Source organism: Entelurus aequoreus, linkage group LG02, assembly GCF_033978785.1.
Source record: "Entelurus aequoreus isolate RoL-2023_Sb linkage group LG02, RoL_Eaeq_v1.1, whole genome shotgun sequence".
In the NCBI taxonomy this organism is placed as follows: Eukaryota; Metazoa; Chordata; class Actinopteri; order Syngnathiformes; family Syngnathidae; genus Entelurus; species Entelurus aequoreus.
In genome coordinates, this window is record NC_084732.1 from 35,879,339 (window position 1) to 35,900,378 (window position 21,040).

Sequence of the window (21,040 nt, forward strand, 5' to 3'; positions counted from 1 at the left end):
TGACACCTTGAGTCGTGTTCAAGAGTGCGGCCTTCTTTAGACAAAACTGGAACGTTGGGCCTGCAGTGAGGTCTACCTTTGCCAGCCTGCAGGCCTTATAAAACACACACAAACTTGGTTACAAGCATGATTAATTAGGTTTCAATTTTAACTAGGTTTAAAACATTGTATATTTATTTGTATAATGAATAGATTTGTTGTCATATTGGCACTAAAAAGGACCACCTGCTACCTATCATTATCGCTGCAGACACCCTCTGTGACACCTCGGCCACCTGTTGCAGGGTGTGTTTGCTTTTTAAAGGTACACCCACCGGGTGGGTGGAGCTTAAGTGGCGCATTACGCTCTGGCAATAACATGAACGCCATCTGTTCTCCGCTGCCGTGAAACCCGAGCCTGGTGTAAGTATAACTAAATTGTGCAATGATTTAGAGTCCTACAACCCACATTTCCTACTGTAGTGTTTTCTGCGGCTGTCAGCAAGCTTATATCCTTTGCGAGTTAGTAGGCCATATTGTGTCTATGCACGTACAGCCAGGTGATTATCCGTTGTCTATAAATAACACTAACACGAATTTGAGGCGATTTGCATCGCTGTAGAACAACTGGAGATCATTATTAGCACACTGCTAATGATTTATTATGTTACACATTTGTTTTCGGACGGGACGATATCATACAAGCACAATTAAGAAAAAATGTCATTAACTGGTGTACAGTTTTGCAATAATACTATATCGATGTCAAGGTGTTTGGCAGTAAACTAGTTCATTAGCCAATTGCTGCTTATAATCTTGAAAGGTTTCTCTGGCTGTCATTTAAATGTCCTCGGCCAATCAGAGGCGGGGTTATTACGTCATGCAACGTCACTTTCTGCGTAAAGAATTTAAATACTTTTTGTTTTGTTTTATATTTCACTTATTGTAATAGTTTGAATCTAACACCACTAACAATTATAAAGTATATAATTATATTTCTTTGGAATACGACATTTGTGTTCATTTTTATACAGCGGAACTCGCGTATTTCCGGTCAAAGCAGGAAGTAGGCGTAGTCTGAAGCCATTGGTTGAAAACGTCACATGTTTTGGTTTGAATTTCTGCTGGCGACGCTGAACTTCAGAGACGCGTATTGTAAAACAACAAAAATACGCGCTTTATTTTACGCATATTTAAGCGTTTTTTTAAATAACAACGCTCGCCACCAGCAAGTAATCATTAGTGTGTTCACTCGGTGCAGTGAAGAAGATGGTGACCAGGAAGATCCGTCGCTCGGAGTACATGAAGAAATTTAAAGACCCCAAATGGGAGACTTACACAAAGTGTTACGAGGAGCTGGTGAAGTACAGACTGAGTCGCAGACTCCTGGAGCAAACACACAAGCCCTGGATCTGGAATCTGCCTGATTCCGACTCAGAGTCCGGGGAAGCAAAGTCACCTAATAAAGGTGAAGGCCCTGTGGGGGCCAAGATGGAGGCGTGCCAGGGGCCCAAGGCAGATGTACCCAGACTGCCTGGCCTGCAGGAGGAGCGAGGAAATGGTAAGAATGTGATTAAAAGCTCCAAAGCAAACATGTTTTTCCCCAGTGTCCTATCTCCACTTTTCTCTTGCTAGATTGTCACCAAAAAGAAGTCCAAGAGTCTTGTGCAGCCGAGGGCCACACAGGAGAGCAGAGTGGTAGGAAACACAAAAGGGAACCACAAGAAGGTATTTGAAGGAGAAATGCCTTTCTCCATCCATCCATTTTCTACCGCTTGTCCCTTTCGGGGTCGCGGCGGGTGCTGGAGCCTATCTCAGCTGCATTTGGGCGGAAGGCAGGGTACACCCTGGACAAGTCGCCACCTCATCAAAGGGCCAACACAGATAGACAACATTCACACTCACATTCACACACTAGGGCCAATTTAGCGTTGCCAATCAACCTATCCCCAGGTGCATGTCTTTGGAGGTGGGAGGAAGCCGGAGTACCCGGAGGGAACCCACGCAGTCACGGGGAGAACATGCAAACTCCACATTCTATTTGCATAAAAACATATGCATTTATAAAAACATTACAGCTCAGTTTTGATTGACAGAGAGAATAAAATAACATAGACTTAGACAAACTTTATTGATCCACAAGGGAAATTGTTCCACAAAGTAGCTCAGTTACTAAGGATGGGAAGTGTAAGGATGGAAAGGATAATGCAAGTATAAAGTAGACTAAAAATGTACCATAGTACCAATGGTAAATGGGTTATACTTGTATAGCACGTTTCTACCTTCAAGGTACTCAAGGCGCTTTGACACTATTTCTACATTCACCCATTCACACACTGATGGCGGGAGATGCCATGCAAGGCGCTAACCACGACCCATCAGGAGCAAGGATGAAGTGTCTTGCTCAAGGACACAACGGATGTGACTAAGTTGGTAGAAGCTGGGGATCAAACCAGGAACCTTCAGGTTGATGGCACGGCCACTCTCCCAATCGTGCCACGCCGTCCTCACAATCTAAAATATAACGTATATGTAATATTTACATAGGGCAGCACGGTACGACAGGGGTTAGTGCATGTGCCTCACAATACGAAGGTCCTGAGTAGTCCTGAGTTCAATCCCAGGCTCGGGATCTTTCTGTGTGGAATTTGCATGTTCTCCCCGTGACTGCGTGGGTTCCCTCTGTGTTCTCCAACTTCCTCCCACCTCCAAAGACATGCACCTGGGGATAGGTTTATTGGCAACACTAAAAAATTGGCCCTAGTGTGTGAGTGTGAATGTTGTCTATCTGTGTTGGCCCTGCGATGAGGTGGCGACAGAGGTGGGTAGTAACACGCTACATTTACTCCGTTACATCTACTTGAGTAACTTTTGGGATAAATTGTACTTCTAAGAGTAGTTTTAATGCAACATACTTTTACTTTTACTTGAGTATATTTATAGAGAAGAAACGCTACTTTTACTCCGCTCCATTTATCTACATTCAGCTCGCTACTCGCTACTGATTTTTATCGATCTATTACTGCATGCTTTGTTTGTTTTGGTTTGTCAGACAGACCTTCAAAGTAGAATCTATCGCATGCCTGCGTTTCACCAATCAAACAGAGCCAGGCGGTCACATGACCGCCTGGCCAGAATTTGCTCATTGCAAAACAACAACAAGCTTAATTACATGAACTCCACATCAAATTTGAGGAAGCACATCGCGGTAAGTAACGTTAGTAGATATTTTGGCTGTCACCGTAGGCCATACTTGCCAACCTTGCCAACCTTGAGACCTCCAATATCGTGAGGTGGGGGGTGGGGTGGGTTGGGGGCGGGGGGCGTGGTTATTTACCGCTAGAATTCACCAACTCGAGTATTTCATATATATTTCATATATATATATATATATATATATATATATATATATATGTATATGTTGCGTCGACCAGCATTCCTCCAATGGGGAATTCAAATTGCTAGTCTCTCCCAGATTCTTTTTATGGCAATACGCTGATGTTTATATTCAATCTCCAGGCAATAGTTGGTATTTTGTAGTTTATTCTCAAAGCTTAGAGGACAAACCTGAGACCAACCCAGCACCCAAGCGTTCCCTAGCCCGGTCCAGATCGGTCTACCAAAACCCCGGAACTCCTGTCTACTTCCTCCTTCTCCTGTCCCCCCCACCTGCTGTTTCCCCAGTCTAGCTGTGCTCCGTATCTTAGGAATGTAATGGCAGTCTCAACAAAGACAGCGCTCTGACTCTAACCAAGGACACTCGAATCCAAGCACTTTGTACCACACGAGACATTAGCTGATGTAAATATGACTATAGGAGTTTTTAGAAAGAAGTAACACTTAAATATGGATATGCTTCCAACAGTATGTATATATATACATGTATGAAATACTTGACTTTCAGTGAATTCTAGCTATATATATATTTATTTTATTTACATAAAATACATACTTGAATTATCTATCCATTAGATGGCAGTATTGTCCTGTTTAACTTCTCTGTTCATGACTGAGAAATCATTTCGGCCACTGTGTTCAATGGAGAAGTCTGTTCTACATATTTACAGGCAACATACACCTTCCCCTTCGAACTGTCCTGGATGAACTGAAATTCTTCTTTCCATTCGTTTTGGAACTTGCAAGCGTATTTATATTGTGGGAAAGTGGACGTGAGAATAGGCTGTCCCCACTCAGTCTCAGGTCCGCATTGTCCGGCTGAATACCGGGAGTTTGTCGGGAGAAGGGAGGTTGTCGGGAGAGGCGCTGAATAACGGGATTCTCCCGCTAAAAACGGGAGGGTTGGCAAGTATGCCGTAGGCTGATGTTAGCTTCCCTGCTATGAATCACTGTCAAATGTACATCGTGTGGGGACATTTATTAACGCACTGCAGCCTCATAGACACACACAGTTGCGCACACACTCACGCATGCATACAAACCAATTTGAAGTGCACAGTGTGTTCTCAGGTGCAGCCCACACCTACCTGTCTATGGTTTGCGTAAAGGCTTTGTTATTTTCCTTTGTAATCTCTGCCTACTGAGCCTATGGTGCTGTTAAGTTATTGTGGCTCAATTTGCTTCAATTTTTTTCTATGTTAATGTATTATTATTTCATATATATTATTGTTTTAGTTGCTTAAGAGATATTCCTGGCTCTGAATTTGCTCATTGCTATTTTTATGTTTTTGTGCATTATTTGTTGCCATCATCATTAAACGAACAGGTTACTCATCAGTTACTCAGTACTTGAGTAGTTTTTTCACAACATACTTTTTACTTTTACTCAAGTAAATATTTGGGTGACTACTCCTTACTTTTACTTGAGTAATAAATCTCTAAAGTAACAGTACTCTTACTTGAGTACAATTTCTGGCTACTCTACCCACCCCTGGGTGGCGACTTGTCAAGGGTGTACCCCGCCTGAATGCAGCTGAGATAGGCTCCAGCGACCCCAAAAGGGACAAGCGGTAGAAAATGGATGGATGGATGGATAATATTTACATATTATATATACTGAAATATTATATTTTGATATAATATATACAATATACTACAAATCCCAATTGCCATGTACAATATTACAGTATATGTAATAGCTGCAGCAAAAGAAAGGGGTAGCATAAAATATACATTATAAACAAAGAGGGGTAGCTAACCTGTCTTAGTTTGAGGGTAAACAAGAGTTTACTGTTCTCCATGTACTTGCATTTGAGCAGTTTTGAATGCTGCAATGTTTATTAGCATCAAGAAAACCTCGCTGAATACCCTCCACTGGCCTTATTTGATCTTTAGAAACATTTTGTTGAAGGGGAACTGCACTTATTTTGAATTTTGCTCATCATTTACACTCCCTATGTAAGACAAGAACACACCCATCCTTTTCCGACCGCTTGTTTTTTTTCATTTTTGTGCACGTAAATAAACATTAGCAAAAGTCAGCTAACAATGGAGTCAAAGGGAGCCTCTCTATTCCGCCTGTAAAGCACTCTGTAGAACATCCAAAAACCTATATGCAATGTAGTAACAGGTACATTCATAATAACATGCAATATTTACGTAATTTGCCCATTTAAACATAAGTTGGTGTATTCATTTCACCGACATATCACAACGTTCGCTTCTCCCTTTAACAACAACAAACCTACTACTCACCGCATACTTCGTGAGAGACAACAAAAACTACCTTGGGACAAATTATGAACTAGAACGTTATATTTTTTAGCCATACGGAGGATGAGCTACACGTTTTAGAAGCTGTGTGCTAAACAAATCCAGCTTTACTGAAACACTATAGCATCATGTAGCAGTATTGCTAAGTGCAGAAACCGCGAACATAATGAAATAATCACTTACTGTACAATGTCTGCTCTCACTGGGATGCTGACTGATGGGATATTTATATATTGATGTTTAGATTAATAATGAATCTTAATCTTTACAAAGGGTTAAAAAAAGTTGTCAAAGTTGACCACTTCTTGGTAAATGACCACATCCTTCTACGATACAGGTGACAGACATGATTTATAATCTAGAATGAACATTTATTAACTCAGAGACCAGCTCATGTCAATTTTGGCAGCCTAAACTAGTTAGCTCTCTGTGATCAATGCGCCGCTAAAAATAGTTTGTCTGCGTTAGGGCTCGTAATAACAATATTGCTAATACTTGATGAATATTCAGGTCACGAAATGTAAATGGAGGGATTTAAGCGGTTTTCGGATCGTTATTTATCGGGGAATAGAGGAGCTCCCATTGACTCCATTGCTAGCTGACTTTTGCTAATGTTTATTTATGATTTAGAATGCATCAAAAAAGAAAAACATGTGTTTGTCTCACATAGGGGTGGAAATGATAGGCAACATTCCAAAGAAAGTGCAGTTCCCCTTTAAACCTGGTGATTATTTGATGTGATTGATTGTATAAAAGTTTGGTGATATCAAGATACATAATTCTGTTGCTATGATATGCAGCCTACAAGAGAGTTATTAATCTAGTATAATACAGTCATTGTCTTTCATGGCCTTGATGCCTAATTCGCCATACTGTTGTACTTTTTGAACTCCATGTGAGTGAAGAAGGAAGTGTAAGGTCTGCAAAGGGAATATATTTTTTAAGTATTTATTTTTTATGATTTACTTAATCACATTCAGCTTTATTTTAAAGGCCTACTAAAACCCACTACTACCGACCACACAGTCTGATAGTTTATATATCAATGATGAAATCTTAACATTGCAACACATGCCAATACGGCCGGGTTAACTTATAAAGTGCAATTTTAAATTTCCCGCTAAACTTCCGGTTGAAAACGTCTTTGTATGATGACGTATGCGTGTGACGTCACTAGTTAAACGGAAGTATTGGTACACCTTTGAATCCAATACAAAAAAGATCTGTTTTCATCTCAAAATTCCACAGTATTCTGGACATCTGTGTTGGTGAATCTTTTGCAATTTGTTTAATGAACAATGAAGACTGCAAAGAAGAAAGTTGTAGGTGGGATCGGTGTATTAGCGGCTGGCTGTAGCAACACAACCAGGAGGACTTTGACTTGGATAGCAGACGCGCAAGCCGCTGACCGCACGGATGATCGGGTGACGTCCTTCGTCCTTCCGTCGATCGCTGGAACGCAGGTGAGCACGGGTGTTGATGAGGGCTGGCTCGCGTAGGTGGAGCGCTAATGTTTTTATCATAGCTCTGTGAGGTCCCGTTGCTAAGTTAGCTTCAATGGCGTGGTTAGCAACAGCATTGTTAATCTTCGCCAAGATGGAAAGCATTAACCGTGTATTTACATGTCCAGGGTTTATTAGTATTGTTGATTTTCTGTCTATCCTTCCAGTCAGGGGTTTATTTCTTTTGTTTATATCTGCATTTGAGCCCGATGCTATCACGTTAGCTCCGTAGCTAAAGTGTTTCGCCGATGTATTGTCGTGGAGATAAAAGTCACTGTGAATGTCCATGTCGCGCTCTCGACACTCATTTTCAAGAGGATATAGTATCCGAGGTGGATTAAAATACAAATCCGTGATCCACAATAGAAAAAGAAGAAAGTGTGGAATCCAATGAAGCCTTGTACCTAAGTTACGGTCAGAGTGAAAAAAGATACGTCCTGCACTGCACTATAGTCCTTCACTCTCACTTTCCTCATCCTCGAATCTTTCATCCTCGCTCAAATTAATGGGGTAATCGTCGCTTTCTCGGTCTGAATCTCTCTCGCTGCTGGTGTAAACAATAGAGAAATGAGAGCAGCACTCCAGCTTGTGACGTCACGCTACTTCCGGTAGGGGCAAGGCTTTTTTTATCAGCGACCAAAAGTTGCAAACTTTATCGTCGTCGTTCTCTCCTAAATCCTTTCAGCAAAAATATGGCAATATCGCGAAATGATCAAGTATGACACAGAATGGATCTGCTAACCCCGTTTAAATAAAAAAATGTCATTTCAGTAGGCCTGTCTTGTGTATCTAGCGCTTATCCTTTATAATGCTGACATTTGTGGTAAGTAACTAATGGTAACAGAACGGTGGCCATATCAAAAACATCAACCAAAAAAAATGGCAAACATCTCTAATACAACTTTCTTTTCAGCCAGGAAAAAAAGACAAAATATGGCCAGAATACGAATAATTGTACTGTACTCTTAATCGTCTGTTTCTATGAAAAAGACGCCGAAGTTCCACAGCCGCCGCCGAGCAAACCAAGGAGACTTTCCAAGTCGTCTCGCCTCCAGCGGGTGAAGTCTGTCGTGCAGCAGCCTCCTAAAGACAACAGCAAACATCCTTTCGCTCTGTATGCTTCTGGTGAGAAGGACGCTGACACCGCAGGCAAAAAGACACACAACGTGCTACCTATTGCTTCGACAAGCGAGGTCATTGTTATTTATAATCTTTTTTTTTTTTTTTTTTAACACATCCTGACGCTCAATGTTTCCTTGCAGATCCACGCATCTGCTCTCAGGGCAAAGACTCGGAGGGAAGCGGAGCGACAGGTCCAGACCCAAAGAAACGAGCGCCGCATAGCAAAGTCAACTGATAAGCGCAAAACCAGGAAAGTTAGGCCTGACTTTAACCCTTGGCTCACAGAGTACATGCGCTGCTTCTCTGGTCGCACTCGATGAAACACATTATAAATAGTACAAAGACATTATTTTGGACCCAGGTACCATTCTTAACACACACAAGATGTGGGACTACTTTTTTTATTGGAAACTACAGAAGAAAATACATCTGAAAAGGCACTGTATTCAAAATGTTTCTATATATTAATATAGAAAGAATGTATGAAGAATGTGTTTAATCACTTATTGAACACTTAAGTCTTATACATGCAGAAATTAACGAACTAGTAATGTTTAGTTAGCATTGGTGGTTCACTAGTTGTGGTGAAGTGCATGTACACTAACCAGCCTTAATGTGTGTGTACATGGGGCATAATTTGTAGCAGTTTCACTGTCTAACCATAGACTCTAAAAGCCATTTTTTTCCCAGAAGTTAAGTTTGTAGTTTGAGAGGCGTTTTTCTTGGTTTTTCTCAAGCCACTGCACCTTTACCAGTCTTATGGTGCTCTCCACACACTTTGAAGCCCCGTGGCTCAGGAGGACAAACTACATGTGGACATTAAGACAAAATTAATGCTATTTACACACAGACAGACACACACACATAGATCTAATCAGTCATCGAGGAGAAACTCATCTCTGTGCCATATGTCGATATTTATATGATTGCCAAACAAGTTCAGGTTCTGATAGTAATAATATTGTTGCATCTATTTGGTTCAGTGTTACTGTTTGTGGCAATATGATTTTCTATTGTTCAAGTTTTACAGTGTAATTCTGTAAGGAAAACATTCAACAAAGATTTTTGTGCAATATGTTTGACAATCTTGGAACAAGGTGATCTGTCTGATTCATTACTTTTTTTCTTTACATTTGGTTGTGAAACAATAGGGTTAAATTATGTTTATATTAGAAGTGTACATATTAAGTATGAGTTGAAAGGGTTATAAGTTAGAAGCAATTTTTCTTTTTCAGCATTAATTCACTTTGGATCAATTTACTGGATTTAACAAAAGACTTAAATGTTTCTTTATTGTACCGTTCAAACTTTGAATAAATCACCTTTGCTTCCGTCCACCGTGTTGTTTTTATTTACAGTAACCAAATAACTAAGCTTCCAAACAAAGAAAGAATTTCCAAGTACATAATGGATTTATTTTTTTATTTTAAAAACATATGCCTTTATCAGACACAATAAATTAAAAAGTCATGATATTCATAATGAGAGAAAGTGACACAAATAAAAGTATAACTTTAGGACATGAACACAAAAGACAACAATATGATATCGAGCAGGCAAATTGTGAATTGGAAAAAAAATAGGGAAAGTTAAAATCGCCTTTGCTCATCCAATTTCGGATTTTAGTTGCTGAATGTTTTAAAAAAAACTAATGAACCCAAGCACAGTTTCAGGACAGTTAAAATGCTTTTTTTTTTCTGTGACCACAGGAGTAATGTAAACAAGCAACACTGAAAGGTGACAGACATCATTGTAAAACATGCTAAAGTGTCTATGCTATATGTTGAATTTACACTCCAGTTAGATAAGTATTATTTTTCTTACATTAGTCAGTTCATCTACATCTGGCGTGTCCTATTTACAAAATATACAAGAGGCAGCCAACATTACTGCTTGTATGTATACACCGATGCCGGATATGATTGTAATAATGATAATACATGAGACGATGAAGCACATATCTCTTCCTACTGAAATACTCTGATAGTGCGCTGCGGTAAACGTGCATCAAGCAATGTACAGTGTAGAAGATGATGTAGAAGAAAAGAGAGGATGGGACGTAAACAGCAAAGAAAGGTCTTCTTGGCGATGGAGTAACTACTGGTGAGTCGGCAAAAAAAGGTGGCAGGGTTACATAAGATGCCAGTCCTTTTACCTCGATGGCATGGCTGTCTGGGACGGCTACTTGGGTTCCCTACATCTGCAGCTATGGCAACAAAGGTTCCATGTGAAGAGAAGTCACCAGAAAAGTTTTAGGTCCCATGTTGCCTTCTGTGGCACACAAACAAACAAAAGTCAAGATAAACGCAAAGACTCCAATATGTCTGCTAGGACTGCTAGCATAGTTCATGTAAACAATACACGTAGATAAGCGACCTGTGTGCCTACTAGCAGCCACACTCCTGGGCGCCTTGTGGCTGAGCGCGACGAGGGGAACGAAGCTGGCGCAAAGCAGCATCGCCGTACTGGATCCCTGACCCCATCCTCTCTGGATCCAACTCCCCTGAATAAGACAGTGGGGAGAGAGGACATGACTGACACAATCTGCAATGACGTTACACTCATAAGAAAAGCAGACAATAATAATTGATCATTAAAATAAAGTTATACATATTGTACAATTTTTGTTTTATGAGAGCTGTCAAAAGTCAATGCGATAAACATTTCTTTTAGGTGACAAAAGATGGTCTTTTTAAAAAAATTTTTTTTATAATGTCCTGCCCAGCTTCTCGGGCAAATCATATAGCAGATGTAGATGCCCATATCGGCTGTTCAGATTTACTTTACAAAAGAGAAGTGTAGGATACTTCTCTTGTTGCCTTACATGTATTTTGACTTTATTAAATGTATTTATATAATCATTTGGTGCAGCCGGGCCGGAGCAGGAGGGGATAGAAAGAGAGAAAAAGTAAGACATAGGGGGGAATTGTGGGGACAAGAGGGGGATTAGACAGAGAGACAAAAACAACAACAGCAAACACAACAACAACAACAACAGAGCAACATCAGCAAATACGACATGTACAAATATGATGGTAAAAGTAATAGCAAATAAGCAGTTAGCGAAAATAAAAAAATAAAACAGAAATGACAATGAGCATTATTACACTAAAAATGGAGCAATATGAATACCAATAGAAATAGTGCTATTGATAATAAACAATACCAATACTTTACCTTTATTATCAACAATACAATTGTTCAAATGCAACAATACATATACGTAATGATAACTTGAGATACGAAAGAATGCAGAAAAATGGAGGGGAAGAAAGAGAAGCAACCTACATTAACCTTGTAGATTGTTATAGTAACAATAGGTTAAGCTTTGTCAGTGTGCCATGTGTTATACCCAGTTTACCCTAGGGCAACAACGTTAATAGATGTTTGATGAAACGTGATTATGTGCATGAGTGTAAGTGTGCATATGTACCTGTATATGTACAGTATGTGTATATGTGTGCTTGTACAGTGAATATATATGTACAGTATGTGTATATGTGTGTACAGCGAATGTATATGTACAGTATGTGTATACAGTATGTGTGTTTGAACAGTGAATGTATATGTACAGTATGTGTATATGTGTGTTTGTACAGTGAATGTATATGTACAGTATATGTATGTGTGTGTTTGTACAGTGAATGTATATGTGTAGTATGTGTATGTGTGTGTTTGTACAGTGAGTGTATATGTACAGTATGTGTATATGTATGTTTTTACAGTGAATGTATATGTACAGTATGTGTATACAGTATGTTTGTATAATGAATGTGCGTGTGGATGTACGAACTTTGAGTGTGTAAATATGTACTGTATTTATTTGTATATGTATGTGGGAGCGTAGGTACCTATGTATGTCTGTATGTATGTGTGTGAGTATATGTGAATTTGCATGTACAATACATTTGACTCCCAGTGTGTGCGGGAGCCAGAGTACGGCTCCAGCCTCCCCGAGAGCCCATCCCACAAACAGTAGGTGTGGTGCCCAGGGAACCAGGGGCTACCGCCCCCACGCAGCCAAGCCGGACAGCGACAGGAACCCCAGAGCCTGGCCCACCGCACCGCCCACAAGGGCCAGCAGCAGGCCGCAGACAGACGCACCCGGCAGAGGACAAGGCACGAGAAAAGCAGGGGGCAGCCAGACCCCAAGCCAGCGAGAGACCACACCCCACACGGACAGAAAGGCGGGACGCCCCGCCCGAGGGGCCCGGAGATCCCCCGCAACCGGACGGGAAGAACGCCCCCGCCCCACCGGCAACCGGGCCCCCACGAGCCCCCCCCCACCCCCTGCCCCCGGAGAGCGCGGCGAGGCCAGCCCACGGCCACCCCACCCAAGCCGGCCGCCACAGGACCACCCAGCACGGGGCCACGGGAACCACCCACCCCACCCGCAGGGACCCCAACGATGGAGATGGAACAACCAGCAACCGCCCCGCCGAGTCCCCCCCTGAGGTAGGGGAAATAAATAAATAAAATAAATAAATACATAATAATAATATTAATAAAATATATTAAAAAATAATAATAAATAAATAATTAAATCTATTTATTAAAAAAAAAAAAAAAAAAAAAGAATTAAAAGAAGATCACAGACATGCTGACACACAAGGTCGCTACCCCAACAACTGGCCGACTCGCAGCACCTCGGAATACCCTGCAGCACCAAGCTACAACAGTAGACGCAGGGACCAGACCCAGCAGGCCCCAACCAAGACGGTTGGGGCCTAGATGGTCTTCTAGGCACAATTGCTAGAGTCATGACTACCGCTAATCAGAGGCTTGACTGCACGCTTGTGGAATATGTTCTGCACGCTTCCACGTCTCGTCTTTTTATGGCTACTTTATCTCACAATTACTGACTGGGCTTGTGGAGGTGCCCTGTGGAAACAAATGAAACAAGTAAACACTTCCTGTCCCTTATTAATTATTGTAGGACTATTGTACGCCTCTGTACCAAAAAAATTCCAGTATTAATACAATTAATGTTACATCTCTACAGGACAGTTATTATAGGGTGACTGTCAGACTAGTACTGTCAGGATGCCGCCTTCCCTCGCCTGTAATTCATTCTCTTTGACATCTTATAGCAGCTTCCTAAAGAATCGGTCTTGATTCGCAATCATCGGCATTGTCTTTGATAGCAGCTCCTTGGATGTGGAACTCTAGTGCAGGGGTCTGCGACGTTTTCCAGGACAAGGATCCCCAAACTGAAGGAGCGGGGACCTCCTACATAAATATCTTGTATGAAATTGTGATTGTATTTTACATTTAACTGGTCCCAAATGTACCTTGTTATTGTGCAATACTAACAATATTCAAATAATAACAATGTTATAATAGCTAGCAGGCAACTAGTGTTCTAATCGCCAGCTGGAAACTAGCATGCTAATTGCTAGCTGGCAACTAGTGTGCTGGCAACTGGCACATTCATCCCTAGATGGCAACTAATGCGCCAATTGCTTGCTTACAACAAGGGCATTAATCCCTAGCTACCAAGTACATAAGCTAATTTTTAGCTGGCAACTAGCACTCTAATCCCTTGTTGGCAAATAGCGTGTTGCTAGCTGACAACTAAGGTGCTAATCGCTAACTGCCGCTCTAATTGTTAGCTGTCAACTAGAGCGCTAATCACTAGTTACAGTAACTTAAATGCAAACATGAATATAATAGTATAATTATTTATTCACATTGTGCTGGCTCAATTTTCATGTGTATTTAAAGACATCTACATATGTTGAAAAATTGCAGGGAAAAATATGAAAAATGATCACACACCCCCAGTTAAAAACATCTGCTCTAGCGGTAAGATCGGTACTATGATAGCCTCGTTCAACAAGTTGGCATCTGACTATATTTGCAGTAAGTGGCTACACATGGAAATGAGAATGAGAGTTTTTACCTGATTCGATCTTGTTGAGAATTTTCCGAGCGCATTGGACAAAAGCTTCTTCAACATTCTCGCCTGTCAGGGCGCTGGTCTCCAGGAACATCAGCTCTGACACACACACATACAATACAAATTGTAGTCAATGTTTGCATGAAAGATGCAACACAACACATACGCAGATATATACAGTAAACCAACAAAAAGTCCCTTTTATCCCAAGTTACCGTTCTCTTGAGCGAAGCGCGAAGCTTCCAGGAAGGTCACCTCTCTGTCAGCATCCAAATCCTTCTTGTTTCCACACAGGATGATGACGATGTTCTGACTGGCCAGCATGCGTGCATCACTGAGCCACGTGGTAAGAGCGTTGTAGGTCTCACGACTACGGTGGAGAAGCGCACATGAACCCAAAGTGCACAATTTGGACAAGCAAAGGATGTATGAAAACATGTATGGAACAACTTGCTGCTTTACCTAGTGATGTCATAGACTAGCAGTGCTCCTGCTGCTCCTCTGTAGTAACTTCTGGTCACTGACCTTTAACACACAACGCACATTCAGTACATCGTGTAGGTTATCCATCCATCCATCTTCAACCGCTTATCCGGAATCGGGTCGCGGGGACAGCAGCTCCAGCAGCTCCAGCAAAGACCCCCAGACTTCCCTCTCCAGAGCAACATTTGCGACTTCCTCCTGGGGAATCCCGAAGCGTTCCCAGGCCAGAGAGGAGATGTAATCCCCCCATCTGGTCCTTGGCCTGCCGGGGGGCCTCCTCCCAGTGGGACGTGCAACGAGGACCTCCCTAGGGAGACGCTCGTGAGGCATCCGCACGAGATGCCCGAACCACCTAAGCTGGCTCCTTTCCAAGCGAAGGAGCAGCGGCTCTACTCCGAGTCTCTCTCGGGTGACTGCACTTCTCACCCTATCTCTAAGGGAGATGCCAGCCACCCTTCTGAGGAAACTCATTTCGGCCGCTTGTATCCGCGATCTTATTCTTTCGGTCATTACCCACACTTCATGACCATAGGTGAGAGTAGGAATGTAGATAGCTCGGTAGACCGAGAGCTTTGCCTTCTGGCTCAGCTCCCGTTTCGTCCCAACAGTGCGGCAGAGAGACTGCAATACTGCCCCAGCTGCTCCGATTCTCCGGCTGATTTCCTTCTCCATCTTTCCCTCACTCGTGAACAAGACCCCGAGATACTTAAACTCCTCCACCACTCCTGTCCCCTACCCGGACTGTACAAACCATCGGTTTCCTGCTGAGAACCATGGCCTCAGATTTGGAGATGCTGATCCTCATTCCAGCCGCTGAACACTCGGCTGCGAACCGATCCAGTGAGAGCTGAAGGTCACGAACCGAAGGTGCCATCAGGACCACATCATCTGCAAACAGCAGTGACGCAACCTTTAGCCCCCCGAGACGTATACCCTCTCCGCCATGGCCACGACTCCGCCTAGAAATCCTGTCCATGAAAATCACAAACAGGATAGGTGACAGAACGCAGCCCTGGCGGAGACCAACCCCCACTGGAAACGGATCCGACTTACATCCAAGCACCCGGACACAACTCTCGCTTTGGTTGTACAGAGATTGGATGGCCCTCAGCAGGGTTCCCCTCACTCCGTACTCCCTCAGCACCTCCCACAAGATCTCCCGAGGGACGCGGTCATACGCCTTCTCCAAATCCACAAAACACATGTAGACTGGATAGGCATACTCCCAGGCCCTCTCCAGGATTCCCGCAAGCGTAAAGAGTTGGTCAGTTGTTCCACGACCAGGACGGAATCCACATTGCTCCTCTTGAATCTGAGGTTCGACTATCGGCCGGACCCTCCTTTCCAGTACCTTGGCGTAAACTTTCCCAGGGAGGCTGAGTAGTGTGATACCCCTGTAATTAGCACACACCCTCTGGTCCCCCTTTTTGAAAAGGGGAACCACCACCCGAGTCTGCCACTCCCTCGGCACTGTCCCAGACTTCCACGCAATGTTGAAAAGGCGTATCAACCAAGACAGCCCATCAACACCCAGAGCCTTCAGCATTTCTGGACGGATCTCGTCAACCCCCGGAGCTTTGCCACCGTGGAGTTGTCTAACTACCTCAGTGACTTCACCCCGAGAGATCGACGTCGATCCCCAATCATCCTCAGGCCCTGCTCCTATCAGGGAGGGTGTGTCTGATGTATTTGGGTTCAGGAGTTCCTCAAAGTGCTCTTTCCAACGCCCTACGACTTCCTCACTTGAAGTCAGCAAAGTCCCATCCTTGCCGTATACAGCTTGGATGGTTCCCTGCTTCCCCCTCCTGAGGTGCCGTATGGTCTTCCAGAACAGCTTTGGTGCCGCCCGATAGTCCTTCTCCATGGATTCCCCGAACTGCTCCCACACCCTCTGCTTAGCCTCGTCCACAGCCACGGCCGCTGCCCTTCGGGCCCGTCGGTACCTTGCAACTGCCTCCGGAGTCCCCTGGGATAACATACCCCGGTAGGACTCCTTCTTCAGTCGGACGGCTTCCCTGACCACCACTGTCCACCAGGGTGTTCGAGGGTTACCGCCCCTTGAGGCACCTAAGACCTTCTGGCCACAGCTCGCAGCTGCAGCTTTAGCAATAGAGGCTTTGAACATTGCCCATTCCTGTTCAATGTCCCCAACCTCCACAGGGATGGCAGAGAAATCCCGCCGGAGGTGGGAGTTGAAGTCCTTCCGGACAGAGGACTCCTCCAAACGTTCCCAGTTCACCCGCACTACACGCTTGGGTTTGCCAGGTCTGTCCAGAGGTTTCCCCCGCCATCTAACCCAACTCACCACCAGATGGTGATCAGTTGACAGTTCAGCCCCTCTCTTCACCCGAGTGTCCAAAACATACGGCCTCAGATCAGCTGATACGATTACAAAATCGATCATTGATCTTTGGCCTAGGGTGCTCTAGTACCAGGTACACCTATGAGCATCCTTATGCTTGAACATGGTGTTTGTTATCGCAAGTCCGTGACTAGCACAGAAGTCCAATAACAATCCACCACTCAGGTTCAGATCAGGGAGACCGTTCCTCCCAATCACGCCAGTCCAAGTATCACTGTCATTGCCCACGTGCGCGTTGAAGTCCCCCAGCAAGACTATGGAATCCCCTGCCGGCGCCCCATACAGGAACCCATGCAAGGTATCCAAGAAGGCTGAATACTCTGAACTCCTGTTTGGTGCGTATGCACAAACAACAGTCAGAGTTTTCCCCCCTCCAACCCTAAGGCGAAGGGAGGCGACCCTCTTGTCCACTGGGGTGAACTCCAACGTACAGGCACTCAGCCGGGGACTCGTGAGTATCCCCACACCCGCCTGTGCCCTCACGCCCTGAGCAACTCCAGAAGTGAACAAGGTCCATCCCTTGTCCAGGAGTGTGGTTTCAGAGCCCTTGCTATGCGTAGAGGTAAGCCCCACCAGATCCAACCGGTAGCGCTCCACCTCTCGCACCAGCTCAGGCTCCTTCCCCACCAGCGTAGAGACGTTCCACGTCCCGAAAGTCAGCCTCTGCTGCCCCGAATTGGTCCGTCTGGAGCCTCCACTTTCACTGCCATCCACTTGGCAGCGCACCCGACCCCACTGGTTCCGACCGTGGGTGGTGGGCCCACGTGGCAGAGAAGATGGTGTGTCCACGTAGCTTCTTCGGGCTGTGCCCGGCCGGGCTCCGTGGCAAGCCCGGCCACCAGGCGCTCGCTGACGAGCCCTACCTCCGGGCCTAGCTCCGGAGGAGGGCCCCGGGCTTCCTCCGGGCCGGGTAACGCATCCTCTTTTAGTGTAGTTCATGGGGGGAATCGTAACCCTGATGGGGGGGGCATTCGGGTACTACACCTTGCCCAAGGGTGACCCGGAACTATGTAAGGCAGGGGCGTTCAACTCCCTGAGGCTTAATACAAGCCCACATACCTATATCGTGTAGGTTAGTATTTCTTTATTATAAACATGACCCTACCTGAACCTTTCTTGTCCAGCAGTGTCCCAAATCTGCAATTTGACAATTTTGTTGACCACGCTGATGATTTTTGAGCCGAACTCCACTCCAATGGTGTGGTTGGATTCATCCTTAACTGGGAAAACAATATATATACATATATAAATAGCTGATGCAGTCTATTATATTAGTGCAAAGAATGTCTGATACGTATACATGTCATATTGAGGTCAGTACATTAAAGGGGACACCCATTACACAGGATTTAAGTCCCGAAAATTAGAAATCAAACCATGGAAGCATGGCAGAGATATTTATATAACAAGAATGCCTTTCGTTATACTTCCTCCAAGTGATGTTTTTCCAATTGGTGATGTCAGCGGATATATTTGCGCGACTCCGCCATTGTAGTCAATAAGCTCAAACTGTGATACGTGTATGTGGGCTCTACTAGTGGTATGCCAAAGAATCACTTTATTAAATATGTAAAGACAGTGTTCTAAAGTGGCCACAAATATACTTGTTAAATTAAACATCTGCCTTGTTTTTAATGAATACTTAGGCCTACTAGTATGGCTAGGCAGTATGGACCAAAACTCATATCCTGGTATATTTTGGCTTAATACCAGTATACGATATCAATCAATCAAACTTGAGTTATAAAGTGCTTTTCATACATAGAAGAAATGCAACACAAAGTGCTTTACAGACTTAAAGCCAATAACCTGATGACCCACATACCCCATTATCTCACACACACACACACCCCAACAAATCAATGCATGGCTGAGTACAGAGGAGCTAGTTGAGGAAACACTATCCCAGGAGCCATTTGCACCAGGAGGTCCTCAGACCACAGCCACCAGGACGTTGACACAAAGCGCCCCCACAACATAGCCCATAACTCCTAATGCAAAGGGCTCCCTCTGAAGAATGCTGGAAAGTAAAAATAATAAAACACGAAAATAGTAAGAACCATCAGTTGGATTAAGAGATAAAATACAAGTAAGACATATGAAGATGAAAAATATACAGTAAATATATGATAATTAAATAGAATGAAATAAAATCTTGGATGACTAATAAGATAAAAAGTAAAGTATGAATGACTTAAATAGAATTAATAAATATTACGTAAAAAACAACTTTAAAAAGATGTGCTAAGCCCGCTCTTAAAAACATGAACCTTCTCTTCTGCCCTGAGGTCCTCCGACAAGCTGTTCAAAAGACGGGGGCCATAATAGTGGAAAGATGCCATCCCGTGGAAGTGGAAGTTAAAACTCTACTATGCAAAGCCAAAGCCATTTATCAACAACACCCAGAAACGCAGCCGGCTTCGCAGGGCCCGAGCTCATCTAAGATGGACTGATGCAAAGTGGAAAAGTGTTCTGTGGTCTGACGAGTCCATCCATCCATCTTCTTCCGCTTATCCGAGGTCGGGTCGCGGGGGCAGCAGCCTAAGCAGGGAAGCCCAGACTTTCCTCTCCCCAGCCACTTTGTCCAGCTCTTCCCGGGGGATCCTGAGGCGTTCCCAGGCCAGTCGGGAGACATAGTCTTCCCAACGTGTCGTGGGTCTTCTCCGTGGCCTCCTACCGGTCGGACGTGCCCTAAACACCTCCCTAGGGAGGCGTTCGGGTGGCTTCCTGACCAGATGCCCGAACCACCTCATCTGGCTCCTCTCGATGTGGAGGAGCAGTGGCTTTACTTTGAGCTCCCCCCGGATGGCAAAAGCAACGTTATCATGGACACGCCCCTGCTTATTTCAGCAAGACAATGCCAAGCCACATGTTACAACAGCGTGGCTTCATAGTAAAAAAGTGCGGGTACTAGGCTGGTCTGCCTGTAGTCCAGACCTGTCTCCCGTTAAAAACGTGTGGCGCATTATGAAGCCTAAAATACCACAACGGAGACCTCGGACTGTTGAACGACTCAAGCTGTACATCAAGCAAGAATGGGAAAGAATTCCACCTGAAAAGCTTCAAAAATTGGTTTCCTCAGGTCCCAAAGGTTTTACTAAGTGTTGTTAAAAGGAAAGGCCATGTAACACAGTGGTAAAAATGCCTCTGTGCCAACTTTTTTGCAACATGTTGCTGCCATTAAATGCTAAGTTGATGATAATTTGCTGTTACATATTAGCCGGACCACAAGGAAGCGTTTTAAATGTAGAAAAATTCATAAAAATCAAATCAAAAGATGTCCATCTGTGAGCCACTTACATCTCTTCTCTATAAACTGATGCAGCAAACATGATTTGCCCGTCCCGGCGTTGCCAATCACCAGGAATTTAAACAGGAAATCTAAGGAATGATGACATAAAATAAAATGCTGTTAAGTAACAACAAACAGATGTTTAACATTGGATTCAGGAAATCTAATTTTCATATGCAAGTGTAAAGTAACAGAACACAACTATGATAATGGTAACTAAATGATTGTGCGGGATAGACAACACTATTATGTGTGCTATATTATCACTGATTAGTACACAATAACAATACAGTAAGTGCAGGAAGTTAACAATGTTGTGTGATGAAGATTCGGTGTTAAGATTCCTATAGTCTTAAAACCAACGTACGGTATTTATAACCATACTACACCTTCAAATGTTTTTGATGTTGCCATGGTATATTGATGTTGTCATGGTATTAAGGCCGGCTATCCCAGCGGCTAGTTTAGCATGCCGGCTAATTTATTTACGATTAGAAAAAGCCCCCTCAACACACCTGCCCACCCATCTCTGCCACTACGTGACGGTGGTAATTGTGGTAAACTCGACAAAAGGCACATCTTACCGTATGACTCCGACATCGCCAGTGTGGCGTTTTGTGAGAGTAATTGTAAATATGTCGAGAATAGGGACTGACAGATGGGTAGCTATTTCAGTCAAGCAAAATAGCCCTGTTGATGATTTCCGCGGATTGCCACTGTTTTCCCTTCCG

The 21,040-nt window shown here is 43.7% G+C and overlaps 2 protein-coding genes across 2 annotated transcripts; one reads left to right on the forward strand and one right to left on the reverse strand.

Moving 5' to 3' along the window:
• Positions 1 to 310: 310 nt before the first annotated feature.
• On the forward strand, positions 311 to 9,608 carry ccsapb (centriole, cilia and spindle-associated protein b). Its single transcript, XM_062025936.1, has 5 exons — positions 311 to 402; positions 1,241 to 1,540; positions 1,615 to 1,707; positions 8,142 to 8,344; positions 8,414 to 9,608. The coding sequence occupies exons 2-5, from the start codon at positions 1,249 to 1,251 to the stop codon at positions 8,591 to 8,593; spliced, it is 768 nt and encodes a 255-aa protein (XP_061881920.1). The 5' UTR covers positions 311 to 402; positions 1,241 to 1,248; the 3' UTR covers positions 8,594 to 9,608.
• A 77-nt stretch (positions 9,609 to 9,685) lies between these two features.
• On the reverse strand, positions 9,686 to 20,960 carry rab4a (RAB4a, member RAS oncogene family). Its single transcript, XM_062025943.1, has 8 exons — positions 20,894 to 20,960; positions 20,318 to 20,398; positions 18,123 to 18,237; positions 14,635 to 14,697; positions 14,388 to 14,542; positions 14,176 to 14,271; positions 10,650 to 10,776; positions 9,686 to 10,544 (listed from the first exon to the last, which is right to left on the reverse strand). The coding sequence occupies exons 1-7, from the start codon at positions 20,907 to 20,909 to the stop codon at positions 10,661 to 10,663; spliced, it is 642 nt and encodes a 213-aa protein (XP_061881927.1). The 5' UTR covers positions 20,910 to 20,960; the 3' UTR covers positions 9,686 to 10,544; positions 10,650 to 10,660.
• Positions 20,961 to 21,040: the final 80 nt, after the last annotated feature.

Excerpts from the sequence above, each read along its gene's own strand:
- ccsapb (XM_062025936.1), top strand. The coding sequence starts at position 1,249 with ATGGTGACCAGGAAGATCCGTCGCTCGGAGTACATGAAGAAATTTAAA. Across the intron at positions 1,708-8,141 it reads CAAAAGGGAACCACAAGAAG|ACGCCGAAGTTCCACAGCCG; the intron begins GTATTTGAAGGA and ends TCTATGAAAAAG. Across the intron at positions 8,345-8,413 it reads CTATTGCTTCGACAAGCGAG|ATCCACGCATCTGCTCTCAG; the intron begins GTCATTGTTATT and ends GTTTCCTTGCAG.
- rab4a (XM_062025943.1), bottom strand. Across the intron at positions 18,238-20,317 it reads TCAGTTTATAGAGAAGAGAT|TTAAGGATGAATCCAACCAC; the intron begins GTAAGTGGCTCA and ends TTGTTTTCCCAG. Across the intron at positions 14,543-14,634 it reads CTAGTCTATGACATCACTAG|TCGTGAGACCTACAACGCTC; the intron begins GTAAAGCAGCAA and ends TCTCCACCGTAG.